At 40.0% G+C, this 26098-nt stretch overlaps 1 protein-coding gene across 1 annotated transcript in view; it reads right to left on the reverse strand.

The window, feature by feature from the left end:
• neto1l (neuropilin (NRP) and tolloid (TLL)-like 1, like) overlaps positions 1-26098 on the reverse strand; it is an 88433-nt gene that overhangs the window by 61960 nt on the left and 375 nt on the right. Inside the window, exons 2-7 of the mRNA XM_086306106.1 lie at positions 26006-26073; positions 25840-25912; positions 13328-13412; positions 12564-12620; positions 12318-12452; positions 11691-11939 (exon numbers count right to left, since the gene is read on the reverse strand). Coding sequence (XP_086162232.1) covers positions 11691-11939; positions 12318-12452; positions 12564-12620; positions 13328-13355 — 469 coding nt within the window. The 5' untranslated portion in view covers positions 13356-13412; positions 25840-25912; positions 26006-26073. The remainder of the gene's footprint in view (positions 1-11690; positions 11940-12317; positions 12453-12563; positions 12621-13327; positions 13413-25839; positions 25913-26005; positions 26074-26098) is intronic.

The raw sequence follows: 26098 nt of genomic DNA on the forward strand, positions 1-26098 counted from the left end.
CCGACAGCGTAATATACCGACGATTTGTCACCTAGTGTAAAATGTTACGCTTTGGGAGTGGAAGTACACAATTTGAGACACAACAATAAACTTTATCCAAAAAACAAACAAACAATCAAACAGAACAATTGCACAGACGATGCAGTGCTATAGGATGACGGATTTTCAGAAATAGCATACCCAGCCATTAACAAACCACTTATCATTTCTAAACTGCTAAAGCAAACCTCTTTATTAAGACACAAAAGCACCTTTCTCCACAGGAGGACAATAAATGCTCGTGTAACTCAACATTCAAACCCCATGCTTTTGAAATCAGCTTTGCATCAGCCCATCGGGCAAAAATCACTGATGTTTGACAAATAGTGTGTCAAGAGATCCACTGCTTGGAGCTAAAACCTTACTCCAGAGCTACTGCCACTAGCAAATGAATATTTAAGCCACACCAAAGCCCTCCTCTCCAAGCACTCAATTTAGGCATTTTCACTGAGCTTTTTCTACTACAATATAAGTTTCCACAAAGCCCTGCTCTTCAGAGGCAGAGCACGATAAAATCAATGACTCAGACTTTCTTCTTGATCACAGTCAATCTCTCCTATAAGCTACAAACACACAAGGAGTTTTTGTAAGGGAGGTTTTAAATCTAATCTCATCTTCTACCTCCCACTCTTCTTTATTTCTCCTTCTGACGCGTGACCCTATAATGCTGTTTCCAGCCCTCTTACCTCGCTGTGCTCTGGTGTTTTCATTAGATGTGGCGTGGTTCAGTTCATGTCAAGCAACAAAAACATTAGTCAAATGTCTCTGAAGTGGTAGGTGAAGTAATTTCCCACAGGTACAGCAACCTACACACATAATCTCCCTTTCTACAACAGAGACAGAGTGTGAAATATCTACTAAGTCAGAAGGTAAAAGCTGGCAGACTTTTGAAATACCAGGAAATACAGTGTTGCCCAGAGGGAGACAAAATTTTCAGCCGAGCTCTGCAGATTCAACCTCATCTTTTCTAATTTAAGAAAAAGGAAATTATGTCCTTGTGGCACCCAGTTATCTAGGGAAAGGACTATGATTCAAATCGCACTTGAATTCTACATTTTACCAGCAGAGCCCCAAAACGGATTACGTCTGAATATTTAAGATTGTCCGGTGTATAAAACGGACAAAATGTGTGCAGCATTGTGCTGTGTGTGTATTCCACTTGAAGATAGAGCCCTGCTGCTCAGCTACTTCCCATCATTTTATTCTTCACGGCTTTCCTCCTTACGAACATGGAGATTTTTTTTTTTGCTGCCAGCACACAAACCCAGGACCAACACTACCCCTACAAATAAACTGGAGGACAAAATGAAAAGGATTTTTAGATCTGAGGGTTCAGATGTAGCTGCTCAGCGGAGGTCCAGAGTGTATGTCTGTGTTTGTGCACAGGGATTAGGAGCAGCATACAGATTTGAGCAGTTTCGCCCAACCAAAATCCAGATTGACTCAACTCTTGGATGAGAAATATCCTCTGCACACAAACACACACACACGCTACAAGAACAAGATTGTATGTCTACGGCCATATACGTGGACAGTGACAGCCAGCCTTAAAAATTACGTTTACACAGGAAAGATCTTGTACCTGCAGAATACAGATTCTCCAGCGAACTCATTTATTCTCACAAAGATATCTGCAACCCCGAGCAAAGTGATGCAATGTGATTACAAAAAATCACTGCAAACCTGACTATCCTGGATCATATCTGAATAAAAATTATATAAATGTGCTGAATGGATGAATAATCTGCTTTTTGACAAACTGAAGGATTTCCTGAAACAATCCCCCCCCAACCCCTGCAGCAGATCAGATATTTCATTATTAAGAAAGAATAAGCAATCACACTGCATGCAGGAAAGCAGATAAAGTCAGCAAGTCTCAATTTCAATCCCGGAGATATTCAGCCAAACAAGTGGCATTTAAAAAAAATGTAATATATTTAATGCACAGCAATTGAAACTTACTGAGAGTAAACCGTCATGGTACTTTAAGTTGTTTTGAGGCTGCTCGTGAGAAGGTTACAGGAACGAGCATGTGCATTTGTGTATTACAAAGAGTCATTTGTATGCATGTTAGGCACACGGGCTTATTAGAAGCCACAAGGTAAAAGCCAATTGGCATCCTTTTATAGATGGTGGCGAGAAAAGCCACTGTCAGCTCAATGAATATTCAGATAGAAGCAGAAGCCTTGAGGGGACATGGAGCAGCCCCAGTCTTTTATCAGTCTTCCTCACAGCGCAGCCACAACCTATTCACAGCAATCCAAATCTTTCTCTGTATCACTGAATCCTCCTTTAATTTCTTCCATCTTTGTCTCTTGTTCTCTTCTCCCTGTTACTTTTATCACTCATATATACCCTTCCTGTATAGTCTTGCTCTTTCTCTGCCTCCATTTTCTGTGCTGTACATTTTCCCGTGTTGGGGAATAATGAGAGCCAGCAACAGTGGGTGGCCATGTGCGTCGCATTGTATAGGAGTGCTGTGATTAATCGAGCTTGCCAATTGGAAAATGCCAGCAAGGCCATGCCGTCAACACACTGTTAGTGTTAGTTTGAGAAAGAAACGCAGACGAACACACACGATTGACTTCCTGACTTTTCCACGTCCTTCCATTCTGCCAGAAAGACTTCAGTCGCTCACTGAAAGAAGATGGCTTTAAATGAGCTGCTGGAGCACGCCGGTGTACAGTCAATGGTCTGAGAAGGAAATAAAATTCTCTTGCGTGAACCTCAAAAATCGTAGACGAATGAGCAATTCGAGCTTTGACGAGGGTAAAAGGAGATTCGTGTTTGTCATTTTGACAGTTTTGTCAAGGTGTGCGACTCGAGGATGCAGAGTGAGAAAAATGCTTGGCAGCTCAAGCAAAAAGTGAACTGAGACAAAATAACACGGAACATCGTGCAATCTGGTTTACACCTCTATGAAACCAAATGTCACATGCACCTTTAGGACGACAAGCGGTCCAATTTAAACTGGCCTTTCTTATAGGAACAGTTTAGGACCCTGCAAGCTCACTTAATGGATCCTCTGGGCGCCATAGTAACCCTCTGCACACATAAGAAAAGGCAGGATGAGGCAGCTGAACTAAGCGGGCAAACTCAAGTTTTGTTGAACATAATACAGTCTATCTTTTGCGCTCTGCTTTGTGTAAACATTTTGTTCCATTATAATCATGTTGAGTATTTGTTCCTTGGTTGAACCTTGAAAAGAAGAATACATGAAATAAGCTGAAATAGGAGGAAACTCATTCAGTTGTAAACCATAAACCACTTGTCACGGTTTGCCCGTAAGCCTAACAGATGGTAATGATATACATTAAACCTCCATCACGGTCTCAGCAGTGTATGAAGTAGAGTAGCTGGTATATGGCCCAAGCTGCACTATTAGTTCATGAAATGTACCATTAACTCGTTTTATTGTCATTTTCTATAAGGGAATATTATATACTGGTGTGGCCATCTGCTTGAATCCGCAACTATTTTATTATTCTGCAATATTACGAGGATTACTGACATTCCACATTTCATAATCCCATCATGGATGCCCTCCTTCATTGTTGACATCATTCTTCCAGTAGCCAAACAAAAGCCTGCCATTACCTATTAGATTACCCAGAAGCCAAATGTGATTTAGGTCCCTTTGGAATCGGACATTTGCTCTTAGATGATAAGCTGGGAATTTAAAGTCCAAGCCGCTGCCAAACTGGATGTAAGAAAATGGGGGAGCAAAAGTGTAGATAATGAAAACAGAACATTCATCATTCATCCCTGAGGAAGCGTCCTACTGATGAGAAGATGAAAATAAAAGTAAAATCCATCAAGCACGCAAAGCAGTCTGCTCTGTGATGCCATATGGAATCAGAGGTGCAAATCAGGAGTGATAAACAAACAAAATTCCTTCACCTTCCAACAATCAAAAGACCTTTTCAATCTGCTCTTAAGGGAATATCTCTCTTAGACGTTTTCGATGGGTTGAGGCCTTAATGTGTACAGAGATAAAACACAGAGCTCAATCTCATTCCTGCCTAATACAGCATAATGGAGAGAGTCGGGCTCTCAGCATGACAGCCATGGATCCACCACAGCGATAGGCTAATGAAACAAAGAGCCCTAGGCAAGCTGTTATACCTACAGAGGTAGGAAGAATGCAAAAAAAAAAAAAAAAGCCTTACAACACTCGAGCTAATTTCCAATGCAGTGGAGACCATATGCATCATGTGCACAATGTAGCAAACACAGCGTGCATACACAATAGAGCACTCTGTTGTGGATGTCGCACAGGAAGGACACAGGGGTTTGAACAGGAAGGCAGCCAAGATTTTGGTACAGATTGGAGAGTTGCATGGTGTAGACAAACACATGTACACACACACACACACACACACACACACACACACACACAAACACACACACCCCACTCCAATCCCCACACCACACCACAAATAAACCCCCACACCAAGCATGGTTTACATTACTGCAGACTTCCAGCTACAACAGAGAGATGCCCTGACCCCAGAAGCATCTGTAGCTGAACAGCAGGCCTGGCTAACAAACCGCCACAGAGGATAGAAGCAGGAGGCAGGCTGAGCTGCTGATTGATCTGCAACGTAATTGGCTAGGAGTGGCTGAAACAGCCAGAGGACGTAAATATCAGCCATCCCGCTGGACAGTGAGTTAAGTTCCACAAGAGCGATAAACTCTGATTGGTTGTCCCCTGAGTGAAGGCTTGTTGTCTGATAAGCTGGGGAACACTCTGTGCTGAGATTCCACTGCTGAGCAGGAAGGAGCAAGGTGTAATATCAGAGCAAAGGATGTGAGAGGAGTTGAGTGGGGCAGATGAACAGTCACACAAGAAAGCGGCACAGCTAAGTTCAATCACTTTTTTCCAACATATGTAGTTTTACAAGATAGCTTATATATCTAGCTGGTGAGAAAACCACTAACAAACCAGCTAGTTACCAACCGTAATTCTACAAAGGGAGTAATTAAAGGGAAAAATCCAAGTTAGTATCTTATTTAAGCAATATGGTGTAAATATCATAAATCGGAATGATAGAAACGGGGTTTTAATATTTGAGACTTACCTTTTAATTGCATGTAAATTTGCAATTTTCACATCACAGAAAGCGCAAGAATTGTGTGCTGTTCCCTTTCATAAACTTGGTGTGAACCATGCATAGCATGAGAGAAAATAGGAGAGAAGAAAAGAGGTAGTGTGCTAGCTGAAAACAGAGAGAGATGAGATGAGGGGAGCGAGGGCACGGCTGACCTCATCCACAGCTGCAAGAGGTGTGCCTGTAATGCTAACTCGCTCAATCCGTCTCATTTTGCTCAGCGCAGAGAGAAGGGAGTCTTTAGCTGAGCTCGGACGTACCACCTGTCGTTTGACGTATTTCACCTGATGCGAGCGCATGAGATTCCTCTTGAAATTAGATTTTTGTTTGGCAGCCACCACTCAAAAACAAAAAGTTAGAAAAGAAAATACGCAGGAGAGCCTATTCTCTTAACACAGGTTATTTTCTATTTGCTAAAGCCTTTAGCCTGATAGCGTTCCTTTGGTGAAACAATATAACACATGGGGAGTGTGTTAAAAAAAAGTACACCTACATGTGTTTCCAGTAAAGAAAAGAAAGACCCATAATAATCAGAGAAACAGCAGGCAGCCCTGAACAATCAGAAAAGAAACTCCCAGAGAATGTGTCCTGCACTGTAGGCAGCGCTAATGGCAATAAGCACTGGAGCAAAACATAAGGAGGGAGATAATTTTGTTGTTGGTGGTGGCTTTGTGATTTATTAGTAATGACTACATGCAAGAATCTTATTCAGGCAAACACACTGAGGTCTTAAGGGAACACCCAAAAGTGTACCATGGGAGATTTCTCTCTCCATTTCTACCTGTTCTCTGTGCTCCACTGAATTTGAAACCCTACCACTGCTGGGCCGAGGAAAATGAAATTTAACTCCCACTACCTTAGGTGCTATACCACTTTGACAATGTTTTTATTAGATTTATGATGGCAAGTGGACCGCATCTCACATGCACACACTACAAGACTGAAATGTGTTTGACCTAAGTGTTATCAGCCAACAACTGGATACATGTTTAGTACTTGAAAAAGATTTTGTAGCGTGAAAAGCATCATCTTTTTGTCTTTCGGGAGAAAAGAGCTACGAGGAACAATTGCAGTAGCTAACAATAGTTTGCAGTCGGGGAAGAAAATGCTTATCAGGAGAGAGCAGTCCAGACAACAATTACATTCAATACCTCGATACAGCAAAACATTGTACTACTTCATCGTGCTAATTATTGGCACAAACTATGGAGCTACTCAAATGGATTCAGACTTACTAGAGTCACTGCATTATGACTTCCTGTGGTGGGGCTTATCAAATAAATGTGAAGAAAGTGAACAGTGGAGAAGGAGAAATAAGAAGGTTACCCAGTGGGACCCAATAGGGGGTGTTGGTTAACTAAACTGACACATAACTGAATGGTTGAAACAGTAGATCAGTTGCTATGGTGCAGTGGATAAATACACACTTCAGGTCACTTGAGGGTTATTTTTCCCTCTCCAGTTACACAGATATTGTGATGGATGGCAAATAACTGTGTTGCAAACTACTGAATATCACAGAAGTGCTACATAATAATACGATCCTGATAGATACTCCATGACTCCCACTTTTGTCTTTCTTTTACACTTTCATGACATATTGTGAGTTTTTGCAGACAAATGTAGAATATGCTCCAGACCTGTACTTCTCTCTACAGGCAAACTTTGAACAAACTCCCCTAAAACTGTCCTTATTACAGCCTAAAACACCTATGTGACTTCGCTTTCCACACACAATACCATAAATTACAACTATTATGAATGATTATTTACCTCTCTTTGCCTGTCTGTTGAATGTCAGTGTCTTTAGAAAGTTCACTCTGAGAGTTTGGTGGATGCAATTAAATAAAATGTGACTCAAACATTTAAATGTCAGTTGCTGGCAAATGGCTTTGGAAAGAGATGTGTTACTGGGAAGTTACTGAACTTTCTACCCAGCCCCAGCGATGGTGTCGCTGTACTCAGCCGCTTCCAAGAGAGACAAGTCGATCTCTGTGGTTCAATTTCCAATTTTCCTGTTTGAGCCCATCTAGGTTCAATCTCATGACCCTGCCTCCTTTGTGATGGGCCCATACATCCTATTCCAGATATAATACTAAATGCCATTTGACTCATTTCAAAATAATTCTCAGCCCAGTTAGAGCGCGGTTGGCTCTGAAGCACTGTGATCGCTCAGTGTCATCTTGATTACCAGGCACGGTTAAAATTTTAAATAGAAGAAAACATTAAGAAGATGTTCGATTAACATCTGAGGTTTCCTGTGGAATTTAAACGATGAGGAATATTAGATTGTGTGCGACACATTTCAAAAAGATCGAACGAAAACCATTAAAACAGTCAACATTATAAATGTATGGTCGCTTTTCATGGAGCACCACAGTCTCCATATTTTATCACAAACCACACAGCATCTGTCTCAGTTGCAGGTCTTGGCTCTGCAAACAGCCGAGTGCAGGGAGCAAGAGGTGGGAGAACTTGCAGCTTTTATTTGCTCTGGCTTTCGCTTAAGGTGCTGAAACACCACTTAATCTACCAGTCCACAAGGGTCCAAGGTCACGGCGCCCTAGGACAACCTGAATAGCAGAATGCTGCTGAAATCCCCCAGCAGTCTTGAATGCACACATACACACAGAAACACACATACCACAGCTCCTCCACTGAGTAATTTCCCCTGCTGCACACGTTGTACTTTTATATTACACAATATTACTAGAAGGCTGCCCGTCAACCTAATGCATTAGCTCTCTCGCTGACCTCCACGGATGATGCAAATCTGTTGGCCACAACTTCACGTGTGCTTTTAAAATATAACATGCTTATTACTGTGCTGGCTTTTATGACAGACAACTAAATTGCGCTCATTATAGTTTCTTTCATAGCACCACACAACGGGCTTTTGCACACAATGGCTCAGTATCACACTTTTACATTTCGTCACTAGTTCACAATTACATTATGGTTCTGCCATGAATACATGTATAATCAGGCACTGTAATGAAAAAGGCAGATTAACACAAAAATAAAACCATAAGTTATAACGCAGGAAGCCTCAGGCCTTATTCTTCTTTCTTAAAATAGTTTTGTTTTGGAATATTTGCTGATCACTATTTAGTCTCAATCCCCTCTGGCTAAACAGGCTTTTTTATATATTCACTTGATTACTGAGCAGTATGTGATCAATTCTGAGATACACTGAGGTTTGCGTGCTGTTTCAAAGTGGTATTAAGACTACATGTCAAGACTAAGTGTACAGCATTTTGGTGTTTTTTGAGAAACTAGTGTGACATTTTAACAAATACGCTGGTGAAATTGCTCTCTTGCAAAGAGTTCGCTGCCAAGATTGAAGCCACTCACATGTCTTTAAGCTACTGCCAGTATGACCAATAACCTTTTAGCTTAGTGTGAAGGCTGCAAAATGGTTACTTCTTGCACTGTGGGTGCCAGTAGATAATAGCATGACTAGCAAGTCTGAACTTCATTCTTTTGCATAAACAGCAAGACATATGCATCATCAACTCTGCCTCTAATTCAAAGTGAGATTAAGAAATTTGTCTGTAACTCATTGTCACTGTTCCCTCTTCAGAAGCAGTTTCTTTTTACAGAGCCTGCGTGGAAGTCAAGGTTTCTGCATGCAGTACACACAAACACACATAGATCCTTTTCTTAATGTTACTTTAAGTGACTTATGTGTTATACAGGCCATGTCTCAAATGGCTGCAATTGGGGAGCTGGGGAACCTAATGAGGTTTTGCATTTACGTGACAGCTAAGTAGGTGAAGTTAACTTATCAGCCATGTTGGATGTATGAGAATGTAAGGCCAAGTAAATTAGGTCCAAGTCAGACAGGCCTCGAGACTGGACTGGGCCAATCTACCAACCACCCGTTGCAAGAAAAATACGCATGCTCCCAAACTGGTTGGCAAGTGGTTGCTGGAGGTTGATGGCAGTCAACGTGAAAGAAAAATGTGTTGCCATTAATCTCCTTGTGGTTTCTTTTTTCACATACCTACTTGACTTTACAAATGCTTTCCATTTCCTCTTTGCATCACACTTTTTCAATTTTTAGTACTTTGTTTTTGCTAATTGACCCAGTCTCACCTATCCCAAAAAGGTTTTTGGTGCAGCCCTCTCTTTTCAACTGATTGTGCTTAGTGATAGCCAGGAGCATCCAGTAACAGCTCATGTGGAATACACAGTTCTTCCTCATAACTGGTAGTTGTATCACATCCAATATGGCGGACAACTCTCGTGCAAGGTATGAGTGATGTCATGTGAGGAACCTCTATATGTGTCAGGTGTTCTAATTCAGTCAGGTGGCTCGCTTGTGAGTCACACAGGCAGCTTGCCATGGCCTGGTAAGCTTCCATTATAAATCCTGCAAAAGTGCCAGGCAATCTTGTAATTAAAAATGTGTCTGAGTGACTGTAAGTAATTGAGTCGGAAGCTACTGTACATATACCTCCAAAATATCTGTCAAATCCCAACGTAACTTTGATTTCTTTGCAAAAAACAAGTTACAGCACAGTTTGAAGAGGGGAAAAAAGAATGCTGTACAAGTTCTGTGACACAATACACTGAGTATGAAGAATCTTGGTGTAACGTGTTTGACAACTAAATTGTGAGTCACATCAACAGGAACATTAAGTGCATCAAAGACTATTATATTTGGATCTCTACTGTCTGCTAAATCTCTTATATAAATATAAAAATTTAATACATAGCACCTTCAGACTTCAAGTACCTCAAGATCTATGCTAGGACATTAGATACTGGAGATTCCAGTCATTGGTTATTCATTCACTGGCTGCTGTATTAACCGAATTAGTCATCAAGAGCTCTGAAAGGACAGTAGCAGAATGTGAAGGAGAGGCACAATTTTTTCTTTATCTGGCAGCTGCTAAAATGACTGAGGAAAGAGAGTGAGAGGAGATGATTCATGTCAGCTTTGTTGCCACATCTTTTTTTCTTTTGCTTCCATTCATGAGAGGAGGGCTGTGTAAATTAGCATGGTTAGCAGAGCAGCTGCAGATGTGAGACACTATTCACACTGCCATATTTCAGAGTATCGAGTCGAGTGAATTCAAGACTTTTATCTTCATTAATTATGGAAATCATATGCCTCAGATATGTCCTATCAAGTCAAGAGGCAAAGCTTTTCACTGTTCTCTAAGCAAATTTTCAATAGGACTCCCAAGAGAAGCAGGAAGGAGAAACAATACTTGAATTACACACCGCTGGGAAAAAAGAGGGGTCTTTAACTATCAGGGATGAAAAAAACATCCTTTATGTGCAACTCTTTTTCAGAGCAATTTTGAAAAATTACAGTACAGATGTTAATTGCAATTACCGCATGTGAATTCTTATTCACACCCATTAGGAAACAAAGCTATGCAGACTTAGTCAGGGTAAAAACTCAGAAAATGCTACTATTTTGACATTTTATGATCACCTTTAACATTTTGGAAACAGTGCTTATCTCATATATAATTATTAATTTTGGTCAAGAGTTGACATCTGCCTTTGAAGAATATTGGTAAAGCTAATCGAACATAAATACAAAAGAATCTTTGTGTTAATGAGCGAGCTTAATGGTGTGCTCCTACTCAGATAAACCAAAGCCAACAGAACAGAATGACACGATGGGCAAGGCTATGGTACTGCAGTGTGCGCTGAGGTGAAGAGGAGTCAGTATGAACAGCATGAAATTGAAACCCTTCCCTGAGGTAAAAGTTGGGTTTATCCCCAGGCTGCTTTGTCAATATACAGTAGAAACCCGCAATTTCCTATGAACAGCTTCACCATTCGGATTTCCACAAAGCAATCGGAGATAAATCTGCAGCTCTCTCCCTTTTCACCCCAATAGCTTTCTTTTCAACTGCCTGCAGCTAATAGCGTGTTTTTCAGATGAAAGGTTCATGTACTGCATGTGTTCATTATTTAAACAGTGACACGCTCAAATATCCGATGGTAAAATGCCCCAGAAGGTTTGGAGACAAATTGGCATACTCTATGCATTTCCTGGCACTATGTCTTTCAAGCCTTTGACTCACTAAAAAAAAAAAGTTGACAGTGTTATTAAACCCAGTCAAGTGTGGGTGAGTGAATATTAAATCATTCTTATGCCCTGATTCTTTGTCACCAATCCTCATGCTGCTTCAGTAATGCTATCACGACCAAAGATGAGGTAAATTAAAAAACGCCAAGGTTTGTGTTCGACACTACAGATAGGTTAGCTTCTCCCTGTGAATCAGTGTTGATGAAACCGTTCCATGTCTCTACACATATAGAGAGAAAAACAAGAGCGAGCCAACCAGTCACAAGAGTGTCCCAGCCAATGACAGCATAATGCCAATGGTAACAGTGAGCGTGTGCAGACAGACAATCAATAACACTCTAAGAGGCTTCCACAAATATCAAGGCCGAGCTCCCCAGATGATGTTCGTTATTCACTTGGGAACCTGCTGTTAGAGCTATAAACTCTGAATATGCTTATAAAGGAAGTCTAAAAAAAAGCCTAAAAAGCTACAAAAACAATCATACCTGCAGTAAAGTTGTAACTTGCCGAAAATCCCACTGCTTCCAGTTCACCATCCGTAACAAATTTTATCCACAGATATCTGCCGCTACTCCTGATGTCAGGCGGGCTGTGCTGACCGCAGTACCGTCCGAGAATCGGGGAGAAGCCAAACGGTCCATCTCGTACCTCAATGTTGTCAAATTTACATTCCCAAGAGGACTCGATTGAATAATTCTCGTCAAAGTGTAGGTCGATACAATGCCTTGGGGGAGCTGCAAAACACAATGGAAATAATTACTACCTAGCACAAAGAATGGCGTAAACTATTAGTCATGCTTTCATCGATGAACATTCAGCTTCTTTCATTATCAGCGCTCAACTCAAATTCTGGCTGTTAGTCAAGTCATCTCTAAATAACGAGAGATGTTATTTCCACATTCACTTTGGTACTACATTAATGAGGCTATGTGCACTGACACACAAAAAAACATGTTTTTATATTTAAAAAAGGCTTTCTAGGCTTGCCAATCAGTCCAATGTGTATCATCACTCACTGAGGATAGCCTCAGTAGTGCTTTAGTTGAGAATAAACAGCTAGATCGCGTTGGCTTTTTTTCTTCACTACTGCTGTGTTTAAAGAGATGATTTACCTTCAAGGATGTAAACACACTCTGTGTCTGGGGGGTATTTGTTTGGGTAATTGGGAGAAGTGAAGAGCCCTCCTTCTGCTTCCTTTACCCACGTTCCACACTGACCTGCAGGCTTCACTCCAGAATTGTTTTTCACTGAAATATACACACACATACATTATGTATTTGATAGTGTTAAGCATATACATATAAATTTGAACAGAGGACATTTGGACACCAAAAAGACAAGCTGGTGATGGCTATTACCTGCTGTATCCTTCTTTGTTGCCCCACACAACCCAAGTATGAGTAGACTTGCAACAACTGTAAGGAAAGAAAGATGAATTCATATTGGGGTTTTTTTGGGGGGTGTTTTTGTTTTTTTTAATTACACTAGTTTTTGTCTTTGTTTTGTTTGTTTTTTTCATTTAGGTTGGAACAAAGGTATTAATACTGTATTTATGTACGTAATGTAACAACCTGGTCCCGACCTAAAGGAATTAAAAAAACACACAATACCTCCAATAATAATAATAATAATAATAATAATAATAATAATAATAATAATAGTATAGATCACGCAACCTATAGGTCACGTAAGAACATAACCTACAGGCTGCTACTAAAAGTCTCTTCCAACAAAGACTACACCTATATAAAGCCCCTTTTAGCCAAAGGCTTCAAAATTATATTTTTTTTTAAACGATAGGCCCACATCACAAACTGCAACAATCTCAATATGACTATTTCCTGCCATAAATAAAACTGGAGGTTAAAAAAAAACTTAAGACTGTGACCTTCACTGTGAGTTTACAGGTTGCAGGATGCGGTGCATCCGTTTTTCATCTCATATTTGTTTATCCCTACTGAATCACCATTTTGTTCCTATGTTGATTTCGATCTGTTGCTCTGATATTTACAGTCCGTCTAAACTGATTAAAAGATTATCATGCCGCTTTTGCGCTTGGGTAGGACAAACATTAAGAGCTTTTCAGCAAGTGTGCTTCAGTTGGTGAATACGGATGTCTTACCGTGATGGAAGCTGTGCCCATGTAGCATGTCTGTTCCTTTCACAAACGGCTTTAGGCTCAACTAATTCCATTTAGATTAGGAATACTTGAAGAGAGAAAAAAGATAGAGATGTAAGTTTCTGAGTATTCACGCAGAGATATCGCTCATGTTATCAAACCTTTCGGTGGTGGGTTAAAAAAAAGCGAAATTTTACTCCTTATTAAAATCTCAGAGAGAGAAAAAAATCCTTCCAGATGTGTCACAACAACTACTAATCACCAGTTTCATATAAAACCAAAAACAGTTCCAAACACTCGCCCGATTTCCATCCAAACGTTTCTAGTACCCCTTGGCACGTTTGATGCACTGAAAGGATTAATAGTCCCTTCATCAGCCCTTCTCTAATCGCTCCACCTTTGCAATCTTCTTTTAGAAAATATCACGGGCAACCTTGTTTTGTCCGCTTTGGTCCCTTTATCAAGAGAGATGATCCTTCAAGAGCACGTAAAACCACGCAACACTCATCTCTGCGGCGTTTTCTGTACTCTTTTGCGCTGCGTAAAAATCTTCTGGAAAACAAGAGGTTGCCAAACAGATACAAAAAATAATAATAATTAATAGATTTTTTGTTTGGCTTTCATTTGTCGCCCCGTGTTTCCCCAAAAAAGCTGTCAGTGTTGTTCTCACTGAGTCCCTCTGCCTGGGTTTCTGTCAACTGCCTGAGTCCCCGCAGCCGGCAGGAGCTAATGTAAGATCTTCTTCCTCCTCCCGTTCATTCACCACCGACTACGGCCGTCCAATGCGCCACAGTCCTCACGTACTTTTGACGCACGCATCGAAAAGTTCTCCAGGACACGACTTCATCACACACACGACACGCGCACGTGTTTGAACAATAAAGCACGCGCTGCAGAATTCATTTTCACTAGATCCACCGCGCAACATAAAAAGGGAAAGGTAAGCAGAAAAGGCAAAGGGGATTGGAAATGAAATAAACAGTCGAGGAACGCGAAGGAGCGAGGTTAAACAAACGGAAAATGCACTGTTAAGCATAAAGGAATCTCAAGTCATATTTCAATGGTCGAAAAAAATGCACATCGCCTTCTTTTATCAGATTAAGAATCCACCCATTTGTTTCTGCTGTGTTTGGGAGCTATCCTAAAATGCACAAGTAGGCTAACGTAGTTTATATAGAACAACAACACACCTGTCATCCACAAACAAGTGACCAAGGATGGCATCTTTAGAAATTCTGCACTTCATGTTTCCAGTTTCTACAGAAATTGGAGCGATAAGAGGACACAGAGAAAACTCCACTTTTCTTTCTTTATTTCTAAAACCGTGCCAGCGACTTTCCTGTAGTGTGAGTGTCAGGATGCATCTGCACTCTTCTACTGACTGTGTAGTCACTCTCACACCTGATGACAAAGCTGATCAGAGGGTGCCCAGGGACAACTCAGGGGCTCAGGCTCCCAAAATAGTTTTTGGCTCCCATCAGACAATATCCATCTTCAGATACTCCTACTGCAGTGGCAAACTTGGACTCGGTTTCTCTGTGCATTTGTTATTGTTACTGGTTTGCATTTGCCCCGCAACTGCGATCAGCTTCAACAGAACTGTTCGCGATAGTGGACATTTATGTCTCATCTTTTGCAGCATGACATACTCCTGTACAACTTTGTTTCCTTTCCTGTCTCCCTCTTCCTCTCTGTGTCTTTCTAGGTCACAAACCCACCTGAGATTTGTAAGATAAAGATTCACTATCGCCTCCAACGTCCTTCTCTTAATTACATCCTGTTCCAGAGATTGGCTTGTTACTCTTCACTCTAAAACTGTTTGGTTTTATAGCAGGTAATGTAGACTCTGAAGGTGCCACGCTGACTTCAAGAATACATGTGGGAGTGGAAAATCTCACAACTCTTTTCAACTAATAGGCTCCCGCTAATCTGTTATAGAGTGATTTAATGGACTTGGGATTTGGACCCCCACACACGAACCAAAGCTTAGCCACTCACTTTCTTGCTACTGTACAAAAAACTCCCATGAAACTTGTAACCCGCTACACAGTGTAGCTCGCTCTGCTCCCTCCAAAATCTCACAAACACACAAAAATGCTGAAAATTTTTTTAAAATGTCAATTTCTCAGCAAAGGCAAAGCTTATTATAGATCTTCGAGTCTGAAGGGATGTCAATAATATCATACAATGCAGTGCCCAAAGCTTGTTATTGATCAGCAGTGATGCTGTGCCATCTGACAACTTCATAAACACAACGGCACACATTTCTGATGGGTAAACTCGGAGATAAAGCAGCAGAGCTACATGGGTATTATTCAAATGAGGCTTATCTAGCCTACTGTATGCAAGAGTAGCCTTAGCGAATTTAACAGCAGCCTCCAGTTTAGCTACATAAACCGCCTCTTTGACTCAGTAGCACAGAGGCAGTGGGAGAATATCAGAGAAATAATTCATTCAACAGCAGTCTCAAAGTCTGCCATTTTTAATTAAGGAAGTCTATCATTTGGCTGAAGATAAGTATTGCGCTGTGTCGGCTTTACCTACATTTGTAATTGTAATCAGTTTGGGGAATTGGGAACATTCAGGTCTGGAACTATACATTTTACTAACAGCACGCACATAACTAAACAGCCAGTTCAATGAAGTCGTTCATTACACATGTTCTGCTCTGTTTGCTGTTTCATCTTCAGTTAAATTTCACGATTGCTCATTGTCTAGAGGCAATTTAACTCCTACAGTCTGTGCCCTCAACCCCCCAAAAACAAAACAAAAAAACCCCATCAAGGCGCATGAGTTTCATTTAAAACATGCAAAAATGCACTCACAACAAGTATATTACTCTGCTGCATACGCAAAACAGAGAGTAATTCACGATTGCTTCCTGTTCATTTGGCTCAGACCTCATGTGCAAATTAGGCATTCACCTTCTACTTACTGTCATTATAATGACACTGCCAGCACACTTTCTTTTTGTCATTCTAACAGGGGACAGTGCTAAAGCGGATAAACACTTAGGCTAATGCCTCTTGCCCACTGGGACTCAAATTAACCTTATTAGTGATGCACTGAGCAGCGTGTTGGCTTAAAAAAAACACAATTTATTTGTCATTTGAGGCGCCTTGTAGTTCATTAAGCAAGACCCAGTTACAAGAAAGGGTTGCTCCGTCCACGGGCAAATTTTGAGCTGCTCTTTATGCTACATTAGCTGTCTGGGTCTCTGGCGATAGGCTGCCTTTATCCTGGCCCTGCACCTGGAGCTAGTAAGAAAATAATTCCATGAGATGATAACCCATAAACTACTCGTGGTTTTATGTTTGTTGGCAATACAGCATGTCATTTTAGGTCCTGGGCTCTTCGTCAAAAAAAAAGAAAAAGAGCATCTTGAGTTATGCAAACAGGGTGCGGTGTGAAAAATCAGATTGAAGGCAAATTATATTTGACATACAACACAAACAAAACGGGAGAAACGAATAACACTCACCACTTTCGCAGAAGATAAATTCTAATATAGAGGAGATTTAAAGTTATCCTGTAAATAAGTTTCATTAAATGTTAATCTGATGCCGATTTTCTGGATTAACCAATGAATCATTTTCTCTTTAACAGTCAGTAAGTAAGGTTTCAAGGAATCTTTGTTTTCATGTTGCTGAATTTGTAAAGAAATAAGACTTTTTTTTTTGTTTTTCTGCACTTTTTATCTGTTTATCAGCAAACTGACTTCATATCCTTTTACCCAAATTTGAGTCGTCAAACAGGTCGGAGAAGTCAGACATTAATTAATCATAACATTCAATGACTAAGACAAATTTTTCTGTTCAGGAATGGGAGTAAATAACTGTAATTTGGCATCGTAATCAAAAAATAATGACGTGCTTTGCAATTTTTTCCTGCTCTTTTGTAAAACAGTAAATTTGAAAATTCATGGATAACAACAATAACTACACTTTAGCATTAAAAATATCATTTTGGTCAAAGAGCTTGTTCATACTGGTGCACTAACTATTACAGAAAAGTTTGGAAATTACCAAAAGTGTTTTATGAAGGTAACATAAATTTTACCAAATAAAAATACCTGACAGTCTTAGAGGTGACGAGTCGATGCCAAGGCTGTAATCCATTCAACAAAGCTGTAAAATTGAGTGCAATTGATGCCTGACTTTGTTCTTATTTTGCTTCACAGCGCATACATGATGCTGTTTATAGAACATTCGGGGTCAAACATGATTTGTTACCTTGGCACACTATTAGATTTAAAGATGGATGCAACGTGAGCTACCTGCCCTTGGGGTGAATATTTTAAAATATAAGGACACCGGACACAATATTGTGCAGCGCACACTCCTAGCATCACTCTCAGGATACGTATTTGGGGGTTAACAGCGTCAGTAGGACAGGAAATAAAAACCCCACCTACAATGACTACAACTCATCCACTGATTGTGTTAATTGATAACTTCTAATGACCTTCAATCATATTTTGCATGATGAACTCCAAACATTTGGTTCCAGCGAACCATAATCTGAGAAACTTTAAACACTCAGCACTAATTTCCCTCCGAACTGCTCCACATTCATCTCTCTCAGTCCCTTCAGTGTTTCTCCTCATCTGTCAATCACTGTAGCTTTATCCATCCAGCAATTAATCTCAGCCCAAGAGGGGCAGCTGTACTGTCTATGAACCTAAATGTCTGCTGAATTGCTACGCCTGGTCTGCAGATTTCTGCTCTAGTTACAGGATTGAGAGGAATTACATCTGCGTGTAGTCCTTTATTTTAACCACTTTTCAGCAAATTCTTTTTCAGTGTTTCCTCCACATGCCTTTCATTCCTTCATTCTTCCCATACACTCAAGCATGAAGCAAGCAATGGCTTGCTGTTTCACAGCATTTGCACTAACATACCCTCTGCAATCTGTTCTGTGGATGAAGTCCCGAGCCCCTTTGTTTAACCGACTGTGTAATTCGTCATTTGACCTCATTAGCCACGTTGAAGGGGGGGGGGGTGCGCCACGGACACTGTGGACTGGCACTCTGCGGGTAATAACACCAGCGCAGGAGTAAGAGTCACCAATGTCATACCACCGCCTAAAAAGGGGGTTATTTTAGATTGATATACTGTATGGGGAATGATGCAAGAATCACAGCTTACATGTATTTTGAAAGGTAAGGGAGATGTCATTAGCTAATAATATTATTTTTGAGGAAATATGCTATATTTAAAAGATAAAAAATTTAATATCCACATGACATCAAAATATTTCGTCATGCAAAAAAGAGTAAGATATTAAACAAAACACTTAATACTTATAATTGGACGAAAATTTGTTTCTGTATTTACTGAAGAGACGCAACAATCGACCAGCTAGGGACCATTTTCCCGCCCTCACCGGTGACTGACTGGGTCAGTCTGACATATGTCAGATCACGAGCCAATTTGATTTCTGCAGGTTCCACATGCGAACAGTTGTGCAGAAAATAGTCACACGCATATTTATAGCCATATGCTAACATCTCGTTAGCACTGAAAGCTGTTCACTGTGAGTGAAGACACAAAATAAACTATGGGGTGACCACCGTAGTAAAATGTGTGTGTAACAACAAACAAAATCACAACCTTAAATCTGTCATCCTTTTGAACATGGAGATTTTAAAGACACTATCAAAGATAGAGTGGCTAATGCTAAAGCTGTGTGGTGCTCAGAGCCAGCCTCAAGCTAGCAGCCTTGAAGCAGAAAGCTGTTCTGAGAAAAAGGGTGGATTTCTTGTTGTGTGGTGAAGTTATTATTAGAAAACTAATGTAAGTACCTGACATTTGTTTTGTCATATAAATCTGTTGTGGCTACTTTTCTTTGCTAAGGTAAAATATGTTAAGTAAAAGTGGGTGTACAGCAATTCATTTTCAGCTAATCATTTATACATCTATTTAACAGCAGAACACTTTGTTTTCAGTTGTTCAGTGAGATGATCGGGTAATAGACTATGGCTATGTTCACACTGCAGGTCTTAATGCTCAATTCCGATTTTTTGATCAGATCCGATTTTTTTGTCTGCTCGTTCACACTACAAATAAAATGCGACAGCAAACGCGCTCCAGTGTGAACGCTCAAAGCGGCACGCATGCGCAAAAGAAGACGTCACACACAACGCGCTCTGTTTAGACCCAGAGCAAACAATATTGTTTGACTGATGGCCCTTAATATAAAGACTTCGGACTTTACGTTTCCCAATTTTTGCTTTAAGTTATTTTGTTATTTACATAATAATGTAAATAATGAATTCTGAGATTAAAGTCAGAATTCTGAGAAAAAAGTCAGAATTCTGAGATTAAAGTCAGAATTCTGAGAAAAAAGTCAGAATTCTGAGAAAAAAGTCAGAATTCTGAGATTAAAGTCAGAATTCTGAGATTAAAGTCAGAATTCTTTTTTTTTTTTTTCCAGTGGCCCTAATCCTCTTCCGTAATGATCGGATATGGGTCGCATAGGGTCAAAAAAATCGGATTTGATGCGCTTTCGCCTGCAGTGTGAACGTAGCCGCATCAAATCGTCTACGTTCACACTGCAGGCGATTGATGCAGCGATTCTGTACTGTACAGGAGAGACGTCACAGAGGAGATCGTCTGCAGCGATCAGGACGCAGGACACAATGTGAAAGGTGAAAGGTGAACCACGTTATAGCGAGGGACCACTGTAATTGTGAAGGTAAGTCACAACATACCCTTCGTAAATACTAATGTATAGAAACCCTTACCAGCAATCATTCATTTTTTTGTGTGGCTTTTTTTCAGGGTTTGTTAACATGCTGTGTAGGTGTGTACTTGACTAGCTGATATCACATAACGGGGAAACATCTGGTTTGACTATTCTTCACCTGTAGTTTGAATGCTGAACATTTGCCTGTTTAAATCATAAGACCAGTCACTATACAGAGATGTGCTTCTGAATGTGGTCGATGTGTCTTCTGCTGCAATAATGCAGTTCTGCTTGTGTTGAGTGATGTAAACAACTGATCGCTCTAAACTCTTTAAACGTCAAAATTGATCATTAGATTTTTTATGACACAACAGTGGTGAGTGTTCCCACCTTCTGCTCTTTGTAACTTAACACGATCTTTCTGTTTTCGAGTTTTGGACATGATTTTGGAGTATATCTTCGCAGTAGCGATTGACTGCAAAGTAAAGTTACCGGAAATGTACAACCCTACATCCCGTCTCAAACCAGGAAGTTAGCATTTTCTTGTGCACAGGGTCTATTTAGTGACGTTAATCTTTAAATTATGAAGTTGTAAATCATAAGGTCCACATGATACAGAATCAGTGATCACTTGCTGTAAAATAAAAGATGCATTTTGTCCTTAAAAAATAACAAATTGTAAGTAGTTAATCTGCAAATTTTATGAAAAGAAACTGAAAAACTGAAGTGTCGTGTCAGCTGAAATAACATGTTGAGGTCATTCAGGTTATAACTGTTATAAATATGTATTTTGGTTTTTAATTTTCACTTCCTCACCAACTGTGGAAGTGTAAAAATGTTATCCGCCCTCATCCTGTGCTCAGTGATGCCCCACTGTAAGCTGGCATGGACAGAGATCATTTCCGCTGAAACGCCAGGTGAGCTCCGTGGAGTGGAGAGAGATGACCTTTTATATTTGACCCAGTGTTTAAAGATAAAGCATAACTGCTAAGATCATCTCACCCTTAAACATGCCTGCACAGTTTTCACATTGTGACTAACCACCGTGTTTGCTCATGGTACATTTCACTCAGTTAGCAGTTACACTGCACTCAGTGACAGTGCAGTGGAAAATGTCACAGAGAAGCATGTATTTTCTTTAAAAAAGTTAATCAGGGTAAAATCCAATAAAAATCCAGTTATATAAAATAATCTAAATTAAATATAATTACACCAGCTATCATCAAATTCTGTATTTAAGAATGATACATTTTGACATCTTAATTTCATCTGTGAAAGGAGAAAAAAATTGTTACATAACATTACACGACTCTCCAATATTAGCTTTCTCATCTCCCTTGCAGGCAGTGTTGGTCTAGAAGCTGTGTGATGTGAAAAAGTCTTGACCTACTCATTGATTTGTGTAGTTGTACCACTGGTGTGTGACAAATTCAGTTTTCTGGGGCAGAGTGCACCAGTTGATGCCTATAATAATAATTTTGTCTAAATGAAAGAGGAGAGAAAGCTTTATGCCAACTTTGAGGTTGTATATCTGAAGTCAAACAGTGGAAGGTGCTGAGATTTTTAATATCACGGTAAAATGTTAATTTTCAATTTTGTCTTACCAATTAACTGATTGATTAACTTACTGCAAAAGTATAATTAGAGGCAAATGCAATCTCTTCTGGAACTTGCAGTCCTACATGGTTTTTGCAACAGGCAGGCAAAATGTTAACAAACATGTCCTATCTCGTGCTTTATTTCACATATTATGACACAATTTCTCCTTAGCCTTAACTTGTACTTAATCGTGTTAGGGATGAACCCACCGTTAGGCAAAAAAGTCACAGAAGCAAATTTTCAAAACTACTATGATGTTCCACAATTTCAATTACTTTTCCCAAGTGTTGTCTGTCTAGAGTTAAGTAGAATCACATGTAGACCAATGGGTTTAAATTCATACATTTAATATGGGCTCGAACAGCAGATTTTCAGCTTTTTTTCAAAGGGTTGTTTACTGAAGTTTTGCATTGTTTGTAACTGTTTAGGAATTACAGCCATTTTTATACAAAGTTTCCCATTTTCAAACACTTTTATGTGAGGTCTGTTACCTTTCTATTTATGAAATATTACGCAGATAAATGATGTGGAGTTAGTGCTGAACCAGAATTTGTTAGTTTTTGACTGGAATTCTCATTACTGTATGTGGTCCAAAGAAATATTGGCACAAATGAAGAATTTCATCACTACAAATAGTTTATGCTTGTCATTATCGTGCTAAGTGGAGCTGGCATGAGCCAAAAATGCCATCACAAAATGTGAAAAGATGAGACTTTCTGAAGAAAACTCAAAAATAAATAAGTAAAAAGGTTACAGTTTCTTTGCTTTCTGTTTTGACTTATTCTGCTCCTATACCCGCACCGATGCAGACCTATTTTTCTGAGTGGCAATACCTATCATTTATCCAAAGGCTGCACCGAGTCTGGCGTGCCCTCAGGCACCAAAACCAGCGAAGAAGCGATGATGACGTCACACTGATCATAAACTAGGCTAGAGATGCTAGTAAAGCCTTCAGGGGTGGCCAAATCAATAATTTGATAAATTCTTTAAAAAGGACTGCACTGACAAGCTCACAGGCCTCAAAGACCACAGAAGATAACTAAAGTGGATAATTGCATCATGCTTTTCTTGGTTCACGATATCTAGCCAAGACAAGAACGCTCTTGAGAAGGTACATCGTTGTCAAATGAAGAGACACATTCACCGGTTACACATCCACTGTGGTGGTGTAAAGAGGCAACATTACAAAAAAGCATTACAGCAGCAAACTTACAGTACAGACCTATCATCTCAAGTTCCTACATCTTTAGCTGCCCTGAAACAGCATCAGTTAGCATGCGATCCATTTCTGAGTGTTTGTGCCGCTGGATTGTTGGGACGACCTCATCTCATTTGGCTTAATTGTATAGACTTTGTATCTAATTGTGCCTTTTGCAAACTTCACTTCACATTTGACATGAAAGCACAAAAACACATTCTTTCGGCTACTGAACGCTAAATTCTATGTTTGCCTTTTACCAAAGATGTAAAAATTTCAGGGGGCATACAGGCTCAGACTCACAGGGTGGTGCAGCAGCCGGCTGTGGCTTTCCCTTTCTGTGGACTTTCTCTTTTTGTGCGTTTTTGTTATTGGTAAAGTACTTTGGCTTCCTTGACTACCCAAATATTTGCTTAATTGTCATTGGCTGTGGGTCTCAGTGGTGTCAGTAGGGTAGCAGTAAGCTGATCAAAGAAAGAAAAACAGATCAATAAATTACATTCTATAAATCAAACAGCTCAATAAAAGCTAGTTTCCCCCCAAAGCTGTTTACAATGGGTTTAAAGTCAGTATTGTCAGTATCTGGGCACAGGTCAGATAAAATGATGGATAAAACTGCAATGAAACTTTCTTGCTAGTATTATCCTTATTATATTAGTGCGATTTCTAAGCCCCAGCAGTCAGGTGGCAAGAAAAAATGCAATATAACAGTGAACCCCAGGACGAGTCAACAACAGATATTTCCACAGAGGTACTTTCAACGGGATTTCTTAAAAAAAACAAAAAACAAAGACATTGCAACATATGGATCTATGTGTGAATCATAGTCTTGCCCAAATGTTGCAATATGGCAGCTTAATAATTAATCTCAGAGGGAGGCTCTTGCCATTGCTGAAATCTTGAACTGACAAAGAGTCATTTTTCTTTTCTTTCATATCAATAATTCTTCTTTAGTTTCTATACTCGAGCCCATCTTTTTGTTAGCTAATTGAGTGCAACTCGTTTGTCATTCACTTTCATTGCCACTAAAAGGAATATTGGAAAAGCAAATGGGCGGCACGGCGATGCTGTGTTTAGCAGTGTCACCTCACAGAGTTCGAATTCAGTCTGGGGTCTTTCTCTGCAGAGTTTGGATGTTCTCCCCATGTCTGCATAGGTTCTCTCCAGGTCTAAAACCATGCACTGGCTAACTGGTGATGCTCAGGTGTGAACATGAGTGTTTATGACTGTCTGCCTCTCTGTGTATCCGCCCTGTGGCAGATTGGTGTCCTATCCAGGGTGTCCCCCACCTATAACCCAATGGCAGCTGGGATAGACTCCAGCTCTCCCACCATGACACTAAATTGAGTAACTGGATAACTGGAAGAAACTGGGTGGTTGAATATTAAATGTGATGTTATTGTGTTTTGTATTTAATCAGTTAGAAGGGGCTGGAGGCTTAGATTGGTGAGTTGGTATGAGTCTATTTTTTTGTTGTTTTTTGTAGTTTATAGCACATTCTTGTTGACTGTGGCCCATAACAGTGCAGTGCAGGATTATCTGTTGGTATCCGCTAGATTATTTGTCAGCTTTATTGAATTCTTGCCATTAGTTATTGTTGATATCTTCGTACATCAGCTCTTAACAAACACTGGAGCACCAGGTAGCCGAAGAGTGGCGATAAAGCAAGGTAGAAAAATACAATGGGAGGATGTGGGGGAAGGGTGGAGGAGACAAGAGGAAAGGAAAAGAGGAGCGAAAGATGATAAATGATGATGGTGTGGCCAAGGTGGCTCGTGAAATGAACAAAGGCTTAGCCAGCAGCAGACCACAGGGAGCAGAAGGTGCTTCACAGACCCACACCAGCTCAGACCCAACTCAGCTAGATTTACTAGGTGTTATTCATATTTCTGATATCTTAAACTGGCAATGCTTGCTTGAAGGCCCGGGTTTGTTGAGTAATAATAAATTCTGATAAAGCATCCAGAACTGGTACCAGAGGGTGACACGATACAATGAAGTCCCAGCGCACATAATAATGTTATTACCTAACAACATCCTCCTTGTCTTCAAAAGAAATCACCTCAGTTAGGAAGTGCTGATGTATCATAGATAGTTTAAATATTTCTTACACTAAAACCTACTTAACCTCACATGTTTTTGGTTTTGCAAACAACAACAAAAAAAAGAGTTATTATTCTCTACAGGTTCAGACCAGTTGAAATAATCAATCATTGTTGGTTAAACAATCATCGAGGACAAAAATCCCCTTTAAACCCCCCCCCCAGAAAATCAATTATTTCAACCGTGCTGCGGGAGACATAATTCTAGTGTTTTTAATCAGTCCTTTCTGTATTCAATGAATGCTAATCACGAAAGCAGCTGACTCCCTGTGGACTGGTAAGGATAGTGTTGTGTCAGTAAGAGATAAGATTTTTGCTTGCTAACAGGAGACAATAATTACTCAGAGGACACTGTGATGTTGGAACAAAAACATTTGTTGTTGAACATCCGTGCAGTTACACGGAAACTATTTTTAGTCAAGCTTTTAATGAAAAAATAAATAAAATGAAATCCTATTATGCATGACTCTTCTCTGGTAAGCAATGCCTTTTTCAAAAATGTCTAAATATAAACTCTGTGGAAAAAACTGAGATATATTTCAAAGTAAGTGTGGCCCGGTCATGGGGAATGAGACAGGACACAGGAAATACTCTTTTGTGGGCTTTTTTATTCTCCGACTGTACTCGGAGGAGCACAGTTTTAATTCTGTAGTTTTGAGTGAAACGGCAAAATTTAACTATTCCACTGGCTCAGCCTAAACTGCCTTTCAGGGTCTGAGACAACAGTAACTATCATATGTACATGTTAAATCCAAACAGTATAGACAACAGTAGTGACCTGTCAAGAAACAAATACAACAAAAAAAGAGAAAACAAAACAAATAAACACATTGTTTACATCCCACAACTTCGCAGGTCAACTGGCAATAAAGTGCACTGTAAACTCTCTTTTAAACATACATTTCTATGGGAGAACATCATGAACTCACTTCGGTTTCTCCACACAGCTACTGTGCTAGGACAAGTACACACGCAGGAATCACACAGCAAGTGATCTCCCCTCTGAATCAAACAGAAACATACAGAGTTATGCAAAGTGAGTAAAAGTATAAACTTAACAACTTTGAAATCTGTTAGGACACTGTAACTACTCACGCCAACCCGCTCTTCAGTCCCTTTCACAGCACGTGACCATTAAACATGCACCCGTCGCGCGTTAAGAACTGTACAGAAATGGTCACAAACATG

The sequence above is a fragment of the Aulonocara sp. 'chitande type north' Nkhata Bay genome, linkage group LG9 (genome assembly GCF_057382095.1).
Source record: "Aulonocara sp. 'chitande type north' Nkhata Bay isolate Kocher_YH1m ecotype deep benthic linkage group LG9, A_spYH_male_GT1.1, whole genome shotgun sequence".
NCBI lineage: Eukaryota > Metazoa > Chordata > Actinopteri > Cichliformes > Cichlidae > Aulonocara > Aulonocara sp. 'chitande type north' Nkhata Bay.